This window comes from Marmota monax, unplaced genomic scaffold, assembly GCF_021218885.2.
Source record: "Marmota monax isolate L192 unplaced genomic scaffold, Marmota_monax_Labrador192_F-V1.1 WCK01_AAM20220418_F8-fsc00022, whole genome shotgun sequence".
Taxonomy (NCBI): Eukaryota; Metazoa; Chordata; class Mammalia; order Rodentia; family Sciuridae; genus Marmota; species Marmota monax.
The window spans coordinates 6,479,401-6,497,785 of record NW_026695215.1 but is presented as its reverse complement, the minus strand read 5'-3'; the positions used below and the strand labels follow the sequence as shown (position 1 = coordinate 6,497,785).

The 18,385-nt window shown below is 35.6% G+C and overlaps 1 protein-coding gene across 1 annotated transcript in view; it reads right to left on the bottom strand.

The window, feature by feature from the left end:
- The window catches only part of Rsrc1 (arginine and serine rich coiled-coil 1), a 393,370-nt gene that overhangs the window by 132,475 nt on the left and 242,510 nt on the right, over nt 1-18,385 (bottom strand). Inside the window, exon 6 of the mRNA XM_046431492.1 lies at nt 12,442-12,493. Coding sequence (XP_046287448.1) covers nt 12,442-12,493 — 52 coding nt within the window. The remainder of the gene's footprint in view (nt 1-12,441; nt 12,494-18,385) is intronic.

Sequence of the window (18,385 nt, the reverse complement as noted above, 5' to 3'; positions counted from 1 at the left end):
CCTGACAGGCTGACTCAGGGTGGGGCAACCCTATCCAATGGCATTAGTTCTGGGGGCTGGCCATGCAGAAAAGATCACATGATTGCAGCCCAAGCTCCCAAAACACAGTAAGGCTGGAGTCTGAGTTCCCTCTTGGGAGTTTGGGGAGTTATTCTGCCATAAATTCTTGAATCTTCCCAGTTCTCTTTCCTCTTTTAAATATTAGATCTAGGGTACATCCTCACAGGTCCCTGATGGTCTCTCCTTCATTTCTTCTTGTTCTTCCTCTTCCTCTCAGTCCTCCTCCTCCTTTTCCTCCTTCAATCTTTTCCCCCAGGCTTTCAGTTTGGATAATCCCTGTTAGCCTGTCATATTAGTCTTCATATTCATTGGCCATGTATTTCTTAATTTTCTCTTATTTTTCAGGTCTAAAATTATTTTTGTTCTTTTTCATATGTCTCTCTGCTGATATTTTCTATTTCTATTCATTATATTTTCAGTTACTCTATTGAGTACAGTTATAATAGCTGTATTAAAGGATTTGTGGAGGGGTTATTATTGAGTTCAGGGTGCTTTACCACTGAGATACCACTCATGTCCTTTTTGTTTTTCATTTTGAGACAGTCTCTCATTAAATTTCCCAGGCTGGCCTCAAACCTGCAATCTCAGTATGTGAGTAATCTCAAAGTTGGTTGCTTTAATTGTCTTTTTTTTGACTGTGGGTCACATCTTCATGATGGATACTGAATAATTATTTGATTGCATCTTAGGCATTGTGAATATTTTGTTGTAAAGACTCTGCATTTTATTATATTCTTCTGAAGAGTATTGTTTTTGTTTTAGCCATAACCAAAACTGTAACTTTTAACTTATGGAGGGACACATTTGAAATACTGTTTTAATTAATTAAACCTATCCTAAAACTACTTTGAGTGTGTTACTTTTTTGTTTCAGTAAAATAACAAATTTCAAAAACATAAAATAGCACACCCTTACAAATGGTAGCTCAGACGTTTGTGCTGCATTATAAATAATGTTTTACTATTTAGTAATGTCATATTTAATTAATAGCTCTGGGTTTGTATGTTACGCCATTTTATTTTATCAATTTCTTTTGACCAGAGTCTGTAAGTTTTCATATATTTTACAATTTTATTAGTAAATATGTTGTTTGTAGTTTGGTATATAGTCTATAATTTTGAAGATTTTTAAAAGATAAAAATACAAGTATTTAACAGGGAAAAAAAATGTGGGAAACTACCATCCTTAAGAGTGTTTTTGTTTGTTTGCTTTTAATTTAAAAGCCCTATACAAATTAGGTGCTTATAGTTCATAAGGGAACACAGAGGCAGCTTACTTCAAAATTATTGCTATTAAACTTAGTAGCATGTATATTTTAAAATTGTATTTTTTACCCAGCTAATTTCTTTCCTTGGTATTTATTCTGAAGAATTAAAGTCAGCATACTACAGTGATGCATGTATACCCTTATTTATAGCAGCATGATTTACAACAGCCAAACAATGGAACCAGCCTAGGTGTCCATTAATAGATGAATGCATAAAGAAAATGTGTTATCAATATACAATGGGGTTATTCCATCATAAAGAATAAACATGTCATTTATAGAAAAATGGATACAACTGGACAGCATCATGTGAAGTGAAGTAAGCCAGACTCAGAGAGATAGTAATCAAATGTTTTCTCTCACATATGGGAAAAAAGAAGTGTGTGTGTGGGGTTCTTATGAGAGTAGAAGGGAGACCATTAGGACAAAGGAAAAAGGGTTGGGGGAAGACGGAGGAAACTAATATGGAAGGGACTGGGCAATGAGACTGATCTAATGATGTTATATTCATTTACAAATGTGCAAAAATAAAACCCATTATTCTATATAATTAATATGCACCAATAATTTTTTTAAAAAAATATTAATAAATAAAAACAATTGCCAGCAATGAGTTAAGCACTGCTGATTGAAAATGTTGGAGAAATTATTTTGGAACAATATATTGACCACTCCCTGTAAGAAAAAGAATCCAATGGCAGGCATGGTGGTGTACACCTATAATCTTAGCAACTGGGGAGTCTCAGGAAGATCACAAGTTCAAGGTCAGCCTCAGCAATTCAGCCAGACCCTGTCTCAAAAATAAACACATAAAAAACAAACAAAAGCTAGCTTAGTGGTAGAGAACCTCCAGCTTCAACCACCAGTACCCACCCTCAAAAATGTTTACTTTTTTAACCCCAAGATTTAACTTCAATGGTATATTATACACATATGCCCAGGTTACTGGTAATATTCATTAATTAACCCATTCATCCAGTCAAATATCAATAAGCAAAGCTACCATGCAAATTACTAGGGAACACAAAGTTGATAGACCTTAAGAGAGTGAATCATGCACAGAAATGGTTCTAAGTCATGTTCAAGTGCTGTTTCTCCTAGAGTGTAAACAAGATGGGTTTAACATGTGAAAATCAATCAAGAAACGCAACATGTAAAGAAGGGAGAAAATACAAATGATCATCTGAACAGATGAAGAAAAGGCACTTGACAAAATGATAAAAATTCGGAGTGAAGTAGGAGCAGCACACTCCTGGCATGAAATGGGCATCTATGAAAAGATCACAGTAATTTTCTTAATGGTGAAAGGCTGACTGTCTATGCAGAAAAGCCCAGTGAAACGTCAAACACTAATAATCACTGAGTTTTACAAAACTGCAACAGAACTGTATTTCTTCGAAGTGACAATGAACAACTGAAAAGTGAAACTAAACAAAAATGTACTATTCACCATGAGATCCCAGATTATGAAATACTTAGAGATAGATTTAACAAATAAATGCAAGAGCTATATGCTGAAAACAAGATAATTTTGTTGACAGGAATCAAAGTCAAACTAAACTAATGAAAGGCTATAACATGTTCACGGACTAGAAGACAATACAATTAAGATGTCAATTCTCCCCCAAACTGAAATTACAGTCAGTATGATTCTAATCAAAATCCTAGGTGAATTTAAAAAAAATTAGAAATCAAAAATATATGGTAAAATTTATATACAAAAGGAAAAGAACCAGAATACCTAGAGCATTCTAAAAAGAACAAAGTTGGAAGACTCACTGACTGACCTCAAGACAGGACAGAATGACAGTCATGAAGGCAATGCAGTCTGAGCAAGGGACAGAGAGGTCAAGTAACAGAGTAGATAATTCACAACAGACCTGCTCTCACATGGTCAACTGATATTTCCAAAGATACAAAGACAATTCAGTGGAAGAAGATATCTCTCAATAAATGATACTGGTATAATTAGATATTCACATGAACAACAAAGAATTCAATTCATACTTCACACCATATATAAAAATTAATTAAAAGGGATCATAGATTTAAATGTAAAATCTTAACAAAAAAAAAACATAGGAGCAAATCTTTGTATTCTCAAGATAGAAATGATAATACAAAAGTATACTAGTGAGCTGGGGATATAGCTCAGTTTGTAGAATGCTTGCCTTGCGTGTACAAGGCTCTGGGTTCAAACCCCAGCACCCCCACCCCCCTCCACCAAAGTACAACATAAGGGAAAAACCCTGACAAATAAGTATCTACAAATCACATGCATGAAAAAAAAAAAAACCTTATGCAGAATGTACGTAAGTCTTAAAACTCAGCAAACTGAGGCAAACAACCTAAGTTTTTCAAATGGGCAAAGATCTGTGATAGCAAATAAGCACTGAGAGTGCTCAACATCATTCATGAGGGAGATGAAAATTAAAATCACACTGAGATTCCTCTACACACCCACAAGATTGACCAGAGCAAAACAAAAACTGACACTAGCACAAAACAGCAAAGATGTGGAACAACATGATTTCTTGGGTAATCATGTGGGGAGCACAAAATGGTTCAGCCATTGTGGAAAAGAGAGTGCATGTCCTCATAATGCTAACAATAAACTTTTTATACTACTCAGCAACACCAGTTTTAGGCAATGACCAACGAAACAAAAATTTATATTCACATGAAATTTGAAATGAGAATGTTATAGTGGTCTAAATCAAAAGCACCCCAAGTTAGAAACAACAGCATTCTTCAATTACTTAATTCACACAATGAAATACCACTTAGCAATAAAAAAGAAATAAACCACAGGTGCATGCAAAAACATGGTTGAAATACAAATGTGACTAATTATGTTAAATATAAGCAGCCAGACTCAAAAGATCACACGTCATACAATTCCATATAAATGACACCTTGGGAAAGCCAAACTGAGAGACAAAATACAGATCAGTAGTTGATGGGAATTGGAGTGCTGGGAGAGGCTTACAGAAAAGGGGATTTGGGCGGTGGCAGAATTGTGCCACACCATGATCCTTGGCTTTGCTACTTGACTATTCACATTTATCAAAAATCAAAGAACTGTCACTAAAAAGAGGCATATTACTGCACATTGTTATTAATTCAACAAAAATATTTAAGAAAATCAACAGGCAAGGCAGAGACTGGAAGAAAATATAGAGTATATAAATAACTCCACAACTCAATAACACGAAAAATTTATTTTAAAATGGGCAAAAAATATAAGTAAATATTTTCTAAAAGCCTAAGATGATTAATGTTTGCATGCACAGATGTTCAAAATCATTAGTTATCATAGGAAGTCACATGAAAGTCAAATGAAACACAACATACCCAACAGGATGACTAAAATTAATCCAAAAGGCCAACATCACTGAGGGATATCAAAAATATGGAACAAGTGCATTTTTATATACAGTGTGCAGAATTATACAGTGATACATACTGAAAAACAGTTTTGCCAGTCTCTTAAAAAATTAAACCTATACTTACTATACAAGCCAAGCAATCCCAAACCAATTCCTCCTCCATACCAATCCCTTTCCTAAGTACTGACCCAAAATAAATGAAGATATGTGTTTCAACAAACTTGTGCATAAACATTTATGTAAGCTTTAGGCATGAAAACTACAAACTGCAAACAATTCACCCATCTACCAACTGCTGAAAAATTAAACAAACTGGTAAAGCCAAACAATTAGCAATAAAAACAACCGATGTTCATAACAAGGGCACATCTAAAAAGCAGTGGGCCAAGAGAAAGAGGACAGACACAAAAGACCCTGTCCTGTGTGATTCTACTTGCAAGGCATTCTGAAAGCAGCAAAACTGGAATGATACCCTCAGACTGATGGTCACAAAGGTTAGGATGGGGGAGAACTGACTTACTGGTTGAATTTTATGAATTTTAAATTCATTCTTTTCTAGACCTCTTTAGGTTCTCTTCCCAACCACAGAACAATGAGAAAACAAACACAAGCCGAAGGCTGTTTGAATACCTTAATCCCACTGTTCAGGGACAAGAACCACTACTGGCATCCTGACGTACATCATCCTAGACACTTCTTCAAAGGAAATGTTAATTATTGGTTGGTATTAAAACAGGATGAAGGGGGCTGGGGATATAACTCATCGTTAATGGAGTGCTTGCCTTGCAATCCCCAGCACCACAAAACAAAACAAAACAAAACAAAACAAAATGAAAAAAAAAAAAACAGGATGAAATCATCCACACTGTTCAGGAACTATTTTTAAAGTCCAAAATGTCACAAATACATTAATACTTCTATTAAACCTACCACGTACATTTTTAAAAAGATAAAAGGACAAGTTACACTGGGGCCATCCTCCTTGTTATGCGTGAGACTGTAACTTCTTGCTAAGTCATGTCTTTCAGTTTTGTCACCATAAATTACTTAACATTTGTAAATGTTACTATATAGCTCAACTGAGTCTACAGGTTTTAGACTTGCTAAGGAATACACTTTCTAATTTTGCTCAATAAAATTCAAAGAAATCCTCTATAAAAATTTTAACTTTTATAGAATGACAGAATAACTAACAAATTAAAAAGAGCTCACACTAAAACATTAATGAATGGATTTTGTGGAGGAGAGGAAATTATGTGTTGCCATCAACTCTTTCTAATTTACAAGAAGATGCTGAACTAACACAGAAAAAGGACCACTCTATTTAACAGTTTGTTTTTTTTTTTTTAAATCATTATTATGAAAGCAAAAAGAAACCCCGGGGTCTAAAACGTAATGAGTGATCCTATTAGTTCCACCAGACTAAAATCATACAGTCTACGTATGTGGTCTTTTCAGCCACATCTGTCACGAACCATTTTTACATCACAAAATGCAAAACACTGAGCACTGATTTGCTAGATGAGACTTAGAAAGTATTCATCATTTGATTTGTCCCTAAAAGAAAGACTGGCTAATGGGAAGGTAACTGGCAGTTCCATCTTTGTGGTATGCACTTAGGACTGCCATGTATTTTGGAATCTAATCCCAATATAATCCAAACCATAAAAAGAAAACCTAGCAAAAACAGATTAAATAAAAGGGAAAAGGGAATCTCAATTATTCTTAAAAGCTAAATATTTTTCTTGGCTAAAAAACATGGATCAATTATTAAAAATATTATACATAAAAATGCATATAAAGTACTTATCATATAGTACATTCTCAATAAATGACACTCATAACTTTAAATACCTCATGATTCACACTTAAAGTATTTTATAAAATGATTTGATAGTTCTCTCAAAAGCTGTTACACTAAAATAGAAGTTTTACTTAAGATAAAAAGTATGGTCTAAAAAAAAGTTTTGAATTAATTATTTCTTTAACATCTAAAATCTACTTCAATCACTTTTTAGTAAATTACTTTATGAGATATTATTTTATGCTTATCAAAAAATAGACCTATTTTTCCCCTATAGGAAAAAACTATTGTTCCAAAATTTTTAACAGCTTAAACTTAAAAATATTAAAAGGTGATTAATTCTTTAAAAAAAAAACAACCCTCATTTTGTAATTCCAGATAAATTATTTACAATGACTCTGCAACCATAGAAAAAAGACCTGCATATTTGATAGACAAACAAGTGCCCAAATCTTCCCTACTTGTCAGTCTTCAGTAATGAAGTTGGGGAACACATCCACAGACACTCAATGAATTGGCAACTCTAAGTGACAGAAGCCCTCCTAAATCCTCTGTTTACACTGGGGATTAGAGGAGTAGATTCTGAGTCACAGGCTGAACAGCCCATGGTCAAGGGAACCTGCTCTCTGTCAGCCGCAGGGCCTAAGGACAAAGCACAGTCCTGGTAGGAAGTGACCCATGAACATATTCCTACCCGGATTTACACAAAGCCAGTCTGCCTTGCAGAAGCTCCATATGACCATTAACTGGCCCGCAAGGCCTGCCAGGAGGCCTAATTACAGGTCTACTGAGCCCAATAACAAAAGCTGAAGGGCTTTAGCCTAGGGATGATCTGCTTTATACTGACTTGAGAGAGTCCATATAGAGGACCCCAAAGAAAGAGGTTTAGCTTTAAAATTCTCCCAAGAGATCCAGCATTGTGCTTGAGTCCAGCAAGCCCACATGCAGCATACTTCAGCTAGGCTTGAACATACCACCCTCTCAAAATTAACATGCAACTCCTGTCTGCTTAACATCTGCTCTGACAGGGCAGGTTGCTGTGATATTGCCAGACTCTCACTGATAGCTTTCCTCTTGCTAAATATCACTAGGGGTAAATGATAACCATTCAAATATAAATGTTTAACTGATACTAAAACAAATTACTCATATGTTTTAAAACAAGTTGCTTCATAATTCTCTTTAGGAAGCACTAGTTTTATCTTTCAGGATTAACACAAAGCCAAAATCATGTCCATTGTTGGAAAGTGGAAGTTAAATTAGTATTATCCATTTGATTTTGCATTAATATAAATATTTGATTTCATGTAGAATTTTCTGAAATTTGCAAAAACTGTACTTGATGAAAAAAACAGTTTTAGTCAATTTCCAAGTCAATTAAATTATCTGAAGTTTTATTTATTTCTTTTTAAAAGCACTATTCTTAATTCTTCATAACATCTTCTGTTTATGCATGTTGGCGTGAGGAGGATGTGTGACTCAATTTCTCTTCTTTAATAACCTAATAAAGCCTCTCTGGGATGCTGTAAAAAGCTATTTCTACTCCTACTAGCTAACATTTATATAATGCTCAGTTATGTGAGAGATGCTAAAGACTTTAGCACGGTAATTTATTTAAGTCTCATAAAAACTGCAAGTACATATTATTCAAGTTCAGTAAGCTTTAACGATTTTGCCATCAGTCAACAACAGTGGAGCTCAGAATGTCGCCAAGGCTATCTGACTTGAGAACTGACCACACTACAATGCCTTTCACACTAACTGCTACCATTTATTGAACACTGGGTTTGTAACAGGTATGCTCAGAGTTAAGAGTTAACTCTAATTCTATAACAATGACTCCCTTAGTTAATGTAGTATATTAATATCACCATTTACAGATGAAGAAACTGAAGAACAATGAAGAAAAGTGATCTATTTGCCCAGATTTCCAAAGTTCATTAGTGCAGTCAGATATAAACCTAGACTACCAACACACAATCAAGGTAGCTCACCTGGGAAAAAAGAAAAGTGAAAAACACCTGTTCATATGAAACAGAAATTAACTTTCAATCACTTGCTCTGTTTTTTTGTTTTGTCTCTCTCTCCCCAGAAAACAATAACAAATTAGCTGATTTCTCAGTCAGCAGATCAGTAGTCAGAAATCTACAAAAACCTCTGTCACCTGTAAATGAGGATAGAGTAGCTTTCTGTGGTCTGGGAACAGTATATTATCAAGGCAATTTCATTTCTCATTCTTGGGAACACAAATACTTTATGCCAGACTGGATTTTAGAGAAGTGTTGGGGCTTCTAAGACCATGTGGCTGTGAAGAGAAAGGATCAGCATTTGGCTTCCAGGTGCTTAATGCATAACTAAGAGGGCATGTTTTAGCAGCCAGGCACTTATGGTGTATTCCTAAGCCAACCTTATGAGTCAGGTCTATATCCGTATGCATATAACTAATCTGTGCTTTTATAACGCTTAACCAGTTTCTATTTCAGGAACAATCACTGAAATGCATGTACACAGCTAGGTTTAATACAAAGTCATGAGTGAGCATTAAACACCACCCTAGATTTCTCAGTTATAAATTTAGCTATTATCAACACTCAGTAGTTTTTTTTCCCTGAATGAAACATAAATCCTTTTATATAAAGTGAATTAAACTTACTTCAGAATGGAAGGCTTACTTAAGGATAGAAATTATTTTAAGGCAATTGCAGAACTAAGTCTAACAGAACAGGATAAGTATTTGGTAATATTTCTATGCCCAACATAACTCAAGGAGATTCATCTATGGACAGAAATAGCTCAAGAGTTGGAAATCATTGAGTTTGCACTTGGCTCTGCCATTGTGGCTGCACAATTTCCCTCAAATCACTTGGCCTTCCAGGATACTTGTAAAATGGAGTTAATTAATTCACTCTATGGTGATATAAGTCACAAAGTAAAAAAATTACGATAGTGCTTTGAAAACTTAATCATAATATAAAGGGTTGTAGAAACTGTTCAGATGATGAATATTATTGAGATTTTCACATAAGTTGTTTCTCCACCATGAACTAAAAGAAATTTCTACTTTTCCTTATGACATTAGAACTATAATTTTAAAGGTCCCATGTATATATTGACTCTATCAAAAGAAAAATATGAAGGATATTTTAAACAAAATTATGTCTTAAAAATTATGAGAGGCACGTACAGTGGCCACACCTGTAGTCCCAGTGACTCAGGAGGGTGTGCCCTGGAAAGGAACATCTTCCCTGCCCACCCTTTGCTTCCTGGCTACCAGGAGCTGAGCAGCCTTCCTCCACCATAACCTTCCACCATGATGTTCTGCCTCACCTCAGACCCAGCAAGGGACTGAACCTCTGATATTGTGAGCCAAAATAACCTTTTTTCCCCCTGTAAGTTGTTCTTGTTGGGTTTTTGGACATAGCAAAAACAAAGCTGACTACCATAAGAATCACGGAAATCTTATTTTAGATGGATCTTGAAGTATTTGGAGAGAGAAAAAGAAAGGAGAAAGATACTTCTAAGAGAAAAAAAAAAAGATGAACAAAGTGAACAAAGACTTCCAGGTAGAAACAAATTGGGTACCTCAAAGAACAATTATAGTTATAAATTAAAATTATGAATTCTATAAAATAAGTTAGAAAAGACTGTGGGTCCACTTTATAGAACCTTAGAACCAGAATTTTGTAAGTATAAAAGTCATTTTGTAGTAAATAAGACCCAATGAATTAATTATGAGCCAAGGAATAGAAGTATCAAATGGTGCCTGAGAAATAATCATGTAAATAGTTTTCAATCCCAAATTGTTAACATTAGTAATATTTACTAATATAATCAGTGACAATACAATAACTGAATATTAAAGTTCCTTCTGGGACTCATGGTTCTGTTAAAAGACCAACTCTAATCATATGATTTCTATTTATGAGCCCTATCTACTAAGTTATGGTAACTGTAAGGCTGGAGTGAATTCTTTCTTCATGCCAACTTCTAAGGTCCTAAAGTCAAGAGTGTGTTCCTTGGGAATTCAGGTGAACTCCAATGTGACAACAATCTTAGAACTAGGGTAGACTCTTAACTGCAAGTCTTATCAGCCTGGAATGAAACTCTTCTTCTTCCCACTCTCTTTATTTGGTTTATAATTTTACTTTTCACAATACAAGGAATGCCTTCAATTCATCACCAAAACAGGGAACTGAAACACCAAAACTGGAACTGAAACGCATCCACCTACCTGCTTGCCCTCTCCAAGGCAACAGATTCTCGTAAAAATAATATTGGATGGTTTTAAAAGAGGTCTAACACATCCCATCATATTACAAAGCAATATTTTCACAGAGCTAGCACTGAAAGGTAAAGCCTGGTGAAATGGTCACCTAGCCAGAGGCCATGGAAAGAGTATGGTGTTCTGTGAACCATTTCAGCATGATGAATTAAAAGCTTGCTCCTGGTGCTGGGGCTGTAGGTCAGTGGGAGAGAGCTTGCCTAGCATGTGTGAGGCTCGGGTTCGATCCTCAGCACCACATTAAAAAAATAAATTATTAAACAAAGATATTGTGTGTCCCTCTACAATTAAAAAAAGAAAAAAAGCCTGCTCCCCTCATGGATTCCTTTCTGTAGCAACCAGGCATCGGAAGGTAATCTGAAATGTGGTAATGGTGTGTGTAGAGGTGCTCATTCCAGTGCTGCTGGGGAAAGGGCAGTGCTAGAGACAAAGGACTAAATGAGACTCTTGTTCATCTAAGGCTCATCCTTCGCTTAACCAGACCAGAATCAGCTTGTAATCTGAAAACTGCCACAGTTCTGAATGCTTCTCAAATCCAGAGATCCTAGCCCTTTATCCTTAATACAACTTAGACTGTTAACATGGAAGCAGGAGGTGACAACCAGGACAGGCACAGAAAAGTTACATAATGTGAGCTTTGGACTGTTAAGTCTCTTTTAATAATGAAAACGGTACAAAAGTATTAAGTAAAACCCTTTATAATTATATTCATGGAAAAATATATTTTATGGGCGAGGCAATGTAAACATTTTCTTTTAAAGAAAGCGTCTGTTAATACTAAAAATATGAAGTGGAAATTTGTTTTCAATGTAAAATGCCATCCAGGAATGTATGTATACTACGTAAATAATGATATTAATTAGCTTTATCCTGTTGTACATTTGAGAGTCAAACTATGAAAAACTCAATAGCAAGCAAAATTTTAATAAATCAAGCTTTCTACGTAAAGATAAAATGAGTAAGGAAAACATAAAATAGTTATGATATTTAAAATAATATTGAGTGACAAAAAGACAGAGTCAAAGTTAAAGAAACTTAAGAGTTAAAACACTTATCACTTCTTATATCTATATGGTAAATTATTTCTAGTGATTCAGGAAGTTAGTGGATCACCATTCACACTGGTGCTCCCAATCTTATTGACAGATTATGGACATGCTAAGTGGAAATATAAAGAGCTAATGAAGAGACACTTGAATCAATACGCACATGTGTATTTCCTTAATGAATACTAAAAGTATAATGACTATCATTTGGTGGGCTGATCTTAACCTGTTATACCTTATTCAAAATTAAGAACAGACTGTGAAATTTTTAGAGGAAAATGTAGAAGAAAATCATCATCTGGGGTTAAAGAATTCTTATAAATATCACAAAAAGATAAAATGAATGGGACTTCATCAAAATGAAATTAATAAAATTAATGCCAATTTTACCAATTAAAAAACACTGTATTCACTTTTAGAATTATAGTTAGTGTTATGCCATAGTAATAAATATTTCAGGTAATACCTGGCCATACATATTATCTGTGGGAATTTATAAAATAGGAATGTTCTCTCTGACTTAATTTATAAAAGTTTGCTACCAGTCTAAGAGTCACTTTTTCATTTAATACAAGTTAACTTTCAATACTTACCAGCAGCTTCAAGAACAAGTTGTAGTCTGGCTTTGGCCTGCTCAGCTGGTGGCTAAAAATCAACCAAAAAAAAAAAGACATTACAAGTCAGTTTTAATATATGGAGCTTTAAATTAATGCACTTTTATTTATTAAGGATTTTAGAGAATTTCATAACAAAAACACTGCCCATCCAAATTTCACAAAATTCCACCACAATAGTATTAGCAATGTGTTCTCTCATTTTCACTGTCAAATCACAGCTCTCAACAACAAGATAAAGCATGGGTGAAGTTCTTTTAAAATTTTTTTTTAAAGGAAAAGGAATTGTTTTATATCCTAAAACCATACCAATCAGCACAACACAAATAACTCCAAATTTAATAATGAGGAAAACCCCACACATTTAACAATGTATTCTTCAGTTGTGTTTTTCTTTGAATAAGGAAACATGTGAACGGCCTGTTAGAATTTAAATACAATAACAATTTGACATCTAGTACCTCAAGCAAGTTGGTTCCCAAACTAAACGCTTTCTGCTTTTCTAACTAAATATGAAAAAAACAGCTCTGTGGAAGATAGAAGCAATGTAACTTCTGTACTGCTGCCCCACTAGCTATTCTGAAATGAAGACTGAACACAGTGGATAAAGTAGACACTGAACTGCTACTTTCCAACCTATAACCTCATTCTGAGGTTTTTAGATAATGTATTAATGGTATCCAAAATACAACACAGATTGTATCAACATCACGACTTTAATGAAAGACCTTTCATTAAGATTATACATGGTAGGGCTGGGGATGTGGCTCAAGCGGTAGCGCGCTCGCCTGCCATGCATGCGGCCTGGGTTCGATCCTCAGCACCACATACAAATAAAGATGTTGTGTCTGCTGAAAATTAAAAAATAGATATTTTTTTTTAAAAAAAAGATTATACATGGTAATACATTTATAAAGATATAAGCAAGAAAGTACAAAAATAACTTAAATAAACAACATAAAAATCATCTCAGAATTAACACAATATATTTAAATATTTTGCTATATTATAAAAAAACAGCTTGAATTAAATAACTGGATTTAGAAAGAATATGCAATGCTCGGAAAAGTGGAAGAATCTGAATGGTCCAAAACAACTGAAAGAAGCCAGAGAGGAGAATGGTTAGGTACACTGAGGGAGGGAGGAGGCACGACAAGAGCTAACAACCCAACACTCAGACCAGCTGGTTCTGTAAATGAATTTTATTGGGACACGCCAAGGCCCATTTGTGTTTATTTTATCCATAGTAGTCAACCTCTGACATAGGAGATGAAGAGACTCAGAATCTAAACAGAGTGTGGTGAGAGCAGATCTTTGCTTTGATAGGTTGCTCTAGCAGTGCATCTGAGGATGAGTCAAAAGGAATGGGACAGCTGGGCAAGGTGGCACATGGCTGTGATCCTAGTGGCTGTGGAGGCTGAGGCAGGACAATGGCAAGTACAGGCCAGTCTCAATAACTTAGAGAGGCCCTGTCTCAAAATAAAATAAAAAAATTTGCAGGTGTAGGTCAGTGGCAGAGTATTAGCCTACTATGCACATGGTCCTGGATATAATCCCCAGTGATGCAAAAATTAACAAACAAACAAAACAAATGTAACTGGAGGCAAGGAACTCAGTTAGGTGGCGATTTAAAAACTCCGGGTGAGATGAGGGGACCTAAGCTGACACAGCAGAAGAAAGGCTGTGTAGGAGGGATCATCTTTCAGAAACAGACAATAAGTAAAAGGAAAAGCCTGATTGGATATGAGAGGGCACCGCAAACAAAAAAGGAACTGGAAATGTTTTTGACATCAGGACTAGGAACACAGAGAGTGGAAAGCTAGGAAGCAGGTACCCCAGCAAAAGGAAACAGCCAACAGAGCACCAAGCACTGTGCCCAAGCAGACACGTGAACCCTGCCACATAAAACCTGTTAGTTTTTCACAAGAATTTAAATCGTCATGAAGACCACTATTCCGCAGAACAAAGTACTTTGCTGGGCCAGGTGAGCCTGGAGACAGTTTGTCATCTCTGCCAACTACCTGCCAGAGTAGAAACCCGAAACTTTGTGCAACACCATATAACCAGAATGGCAAAGGGGAAATGATATTCCGACCAGCAGGCCATAAGCAACTTTTCTTTCAGTATTTTAAAGACGCTGCTTTACTGTCTCATGGTCTGCACTGAGTTAGAAAGCACAGCGACTGAGGGCCCTTGATGGGAGAGAGCACACCAACAGGAGGGCCCTTATAAACAGCAGGTGCACTTCAACAGAAAAATACTGGCACTATGTTGGATGAGATATTTCAGGAGAGAATTTTTTCAGAAGAAATTTTTTGAAAAAACATTTGAGCCCGTAAATGAATATGATTTCATTCTGAATACATATACTTACACAGATATATTTTACTAAGTTTTATTTATGAAATGTGGAAAGGAACTACAATTCTGGGGCTAAACATGTTCTTAGACTGGCCAGATCTGGAAAGTAACCTCCACTTTATGAATGTTTTACATCTAATTCTATTAAACACTTTTTAGTTAATTTTGTATACATGCAAGGTACACACTGAAAACCATACTCTTTATTATTTTGGTATGTGGCTACTCAATTGTTCCAGCACATTTGAGGAAACAGCCATCATTTCTTCACTGTCTCTGTACCTTTCTCAAAAGCCAGTGTGCCATGTGCACATCCACATGAGTCTTTCTAGACTTTCCATTCTGGTCCTCTCATCTACTTGTCACTCTGAATACCAACATTACACTCTCTTCATTACTAGAGCTTTGTAATAGCTCTCAAAATCAGGTAGAATACTCCGTTTTCTTCTTTTTCAAAGAAGTTTTGGCTTTTCTAGCTTGTTGGCATTCCCAGATCTTAAAATAAGCCTGTCAATTTCTTTCACAGCAACAAACACACAAAAAACAAGCCCTTGGGGATCATGCATGGGATTGTATTGAGTCTATACATTAATGTGGGAAGAATGGGTATCTTGATACTACTACATTTTAGCCTAGTAAAAATATTTCCACTGTGTTTACCTGTTAGCATCTTTATATATAAATAGGTTTGTTTTGTTTTGTTTTAAATATAGGCAGCACACAGCTGGATCTTGCCTTTTTAAGCAAACTGGAAAACCACTTCCTTTTACTCAGGTGTTCAGACCCAAAGCAATTATTAATCTGCCACATTGTTATATGATTCTTGGCCCCATATGTTCTTTGCTTCGTTATTCTTACTCTGCTTTGTCTCAGATTGGGTATTTTACAAGTCTGTTTTTACATTCTTTGTTGGCTTATTAGTTATAATTCTTTGTTGCATTATTTGAGTTTTCCTTTAGAATTTAATGTATATTCTTTAACTTATCATCTATCATTTTATCTATTATGTCAACCCATGTGTTAAAATGCTAAAAGGACATTATGTGACATTTCTTATAGTGCTGGTTGCTTGATGAAGAACTTTTTGTTTTTTGTGGATGTTTTTAAAACTACTAATTAGACCTTCATTTCTGAATGATGTTCCCTCGGGGTATAGAATTCTGAGTGTCTACAACTTTTCTTTCAATATTTTAAAGATGCTGCTTTACTGTCTCATGGTCTGCATTGTTCCCAGTGAGTAATCTGTTTTCTTTCTTTTTTTTTAAATTTTTTATTGTTGGCTGTTCAAAACATTACATAGTTCTTGATATATCATATTTCACTTTGATTCAAGTGGGTTATGAGCTCCCATTTTTGCCCCATATACAGATTGCAGAATCACATCAGTTACACATCCATTGATTTACATATTGCCATACTCGTGTCTGTTGTGTTCTGCTGCCTTTCCTATCCTCTACTATCCCCCCTCCCTCCCCTCCCCTCCCGTCTTCTCTCTCTGCCCCCTCTACTGCCATTCATTTGTCCCCCTTGCATTATTTTTCCCTTTCCCCTCACTTCCTCTTGTATGTACTTTTGTATAACCCTGAGGGTCTCCTTTCATTTCCATGCAATTTCCCTTCTCTCTCCCTTTCCCTCCCACCTCTCATCCCTGTTAAATGTTAATCTTCTTCTCATGCTCTTCGACCCTACTCTGTTCTTAGTTACTCTCCTTATATCAAAGAAGACATTTGGCATTTGTTTTTTAGGGATTGGCTAGCTTCACTTAGCATAATCTGCTCTAATGCCATCCATTTCCCTGTAAATTCTATGAATTTGTCATTTTTTAATGCAGAGTAATACTCCATTGTGTATAAATGCCACATTTTTTTTTATCCATTCATCTATTCAAGGGCATCTAGGTTGGTTCCACAGTCTTGCTATTGTGAATTGTGCTGCTATGAACATCGATGTAGCAGTGTCCCTGTAGCATGCTCTTTTTAGGTCTTTAGGGAATAGACCGAGAAGGGGAATAGCTGGGTCAAATGGTGGCTCCATTCCCAGCTTTCCAAGAAATCTCCATACTGCTTTCCAAATTGGCTGCACCAATTTGCAGTCCCACCAGCAATGTACAAGTGTACCCTTTTCCCCACATCCTCAACAGCACTTGTTGTTGTCTGACTTCATAATGGCTGCCAATCTAACTGGAGTGAGATGGTATCTTAGGGTGGTTTTGCTTTGCATTTCTCTGACTGCTAGAGATGGTGAGCATTTTTTCATGTACTTGTTGATTGATTGTATGTCCTCCTCTGAGAAGTGTCTGTTCAGGTCCTTGGCCCATTTGTTGATTGGGTTGTTTGTTCTCTTATTGTCTAATTTTTTGAGTTCTTTGTATACTCTGGATATTAGGGCTCTATCTGAAGTGTGAGGAGTAAAGATTTGTTCCCAGGATGTAGGCTCTCTATTTACTCTATTTACCTCTCTTATCTGTTTTCACACCTACCTTTGTAATAACAAAGACTCTTCCCTCTAATTCTAAGATTCTCTTCTCATAACCAGTGTTAAAAACCAATTTGACTATGATATGCCTTGATGCAGTCTTCTTCCAAGTTTCTTATACTTGAGGTTCATTAAGCATTTTAGATTTGATTTATGGTTTTTATCAAATTTTTAAAAATTTTTGGTCATTATTTCTTAGTGTTTTCTGCTCCCTGCTTTCTCTCCTTGGGTGACTCCAAAGAGATGTGCATCGTATATTTTGCTGCTACAGCGGTACCACACTTCACCACAGTTCTTTAAGTTTTTCTTCCCTTTACTCGTTTCATTTTGGATAGTTTTTTCCGCTTTTTTCTATTTCACAAACCCATTTTCTGTACTTTTTCCTCTTCATGAATCTCATTCAGTATATTTTTCATCTCAGATGTACACTCTGCTAATGTTCTTGACTGTTAATTCTATTACTCTCTCAATTTTGGGTCAATTTCAGCTAACTAAGTTTTTCCTTAACATATGTTAGAGCATGGAGGTAGGAAAGACAGTGGAATGCGATGAACACCATTACCCTAACTACATGTATGAAAACACGAATAGTGTGACGCTACTTTGTGTACAACCAGAGACATGAAAAATTGTGCTCTATTGTGTAGTATGAATTGAATTGCATTCTGCTGTCATAAATAATGAATTAAAATAAAACATGTTAGCGTATCATGCTTTTTTTTTTTTTTTTTGGATCCACAGTGATTTCTGATAGATTGTCAGACATTGTAAATTTTATTTTTCTAGATGCTGGATATTTCTATATTACTATAAACAGACTTGAGTTTTATTCCGGGACACAATGAAGCTACTTGGGAGCAGTTTTAAAGTTTTATTTTATTTTTAATTACCAAATAACAAACATCTGAATTCAGGTACACACAGGCAGCCCAACTCTCTTTACCTCTGGCTCCACTAGGCAGGCTGGCTTCAGTCTGAGGCCCTGCTCCACACTGAGGCAAGGCCCTGTGAAGCACTCAACTGCAGGCTTTGCGGGTTATGAGGTTTCCACTCTGGCTGAAGGGAAGAGGCATTGATCCCTTTCCCA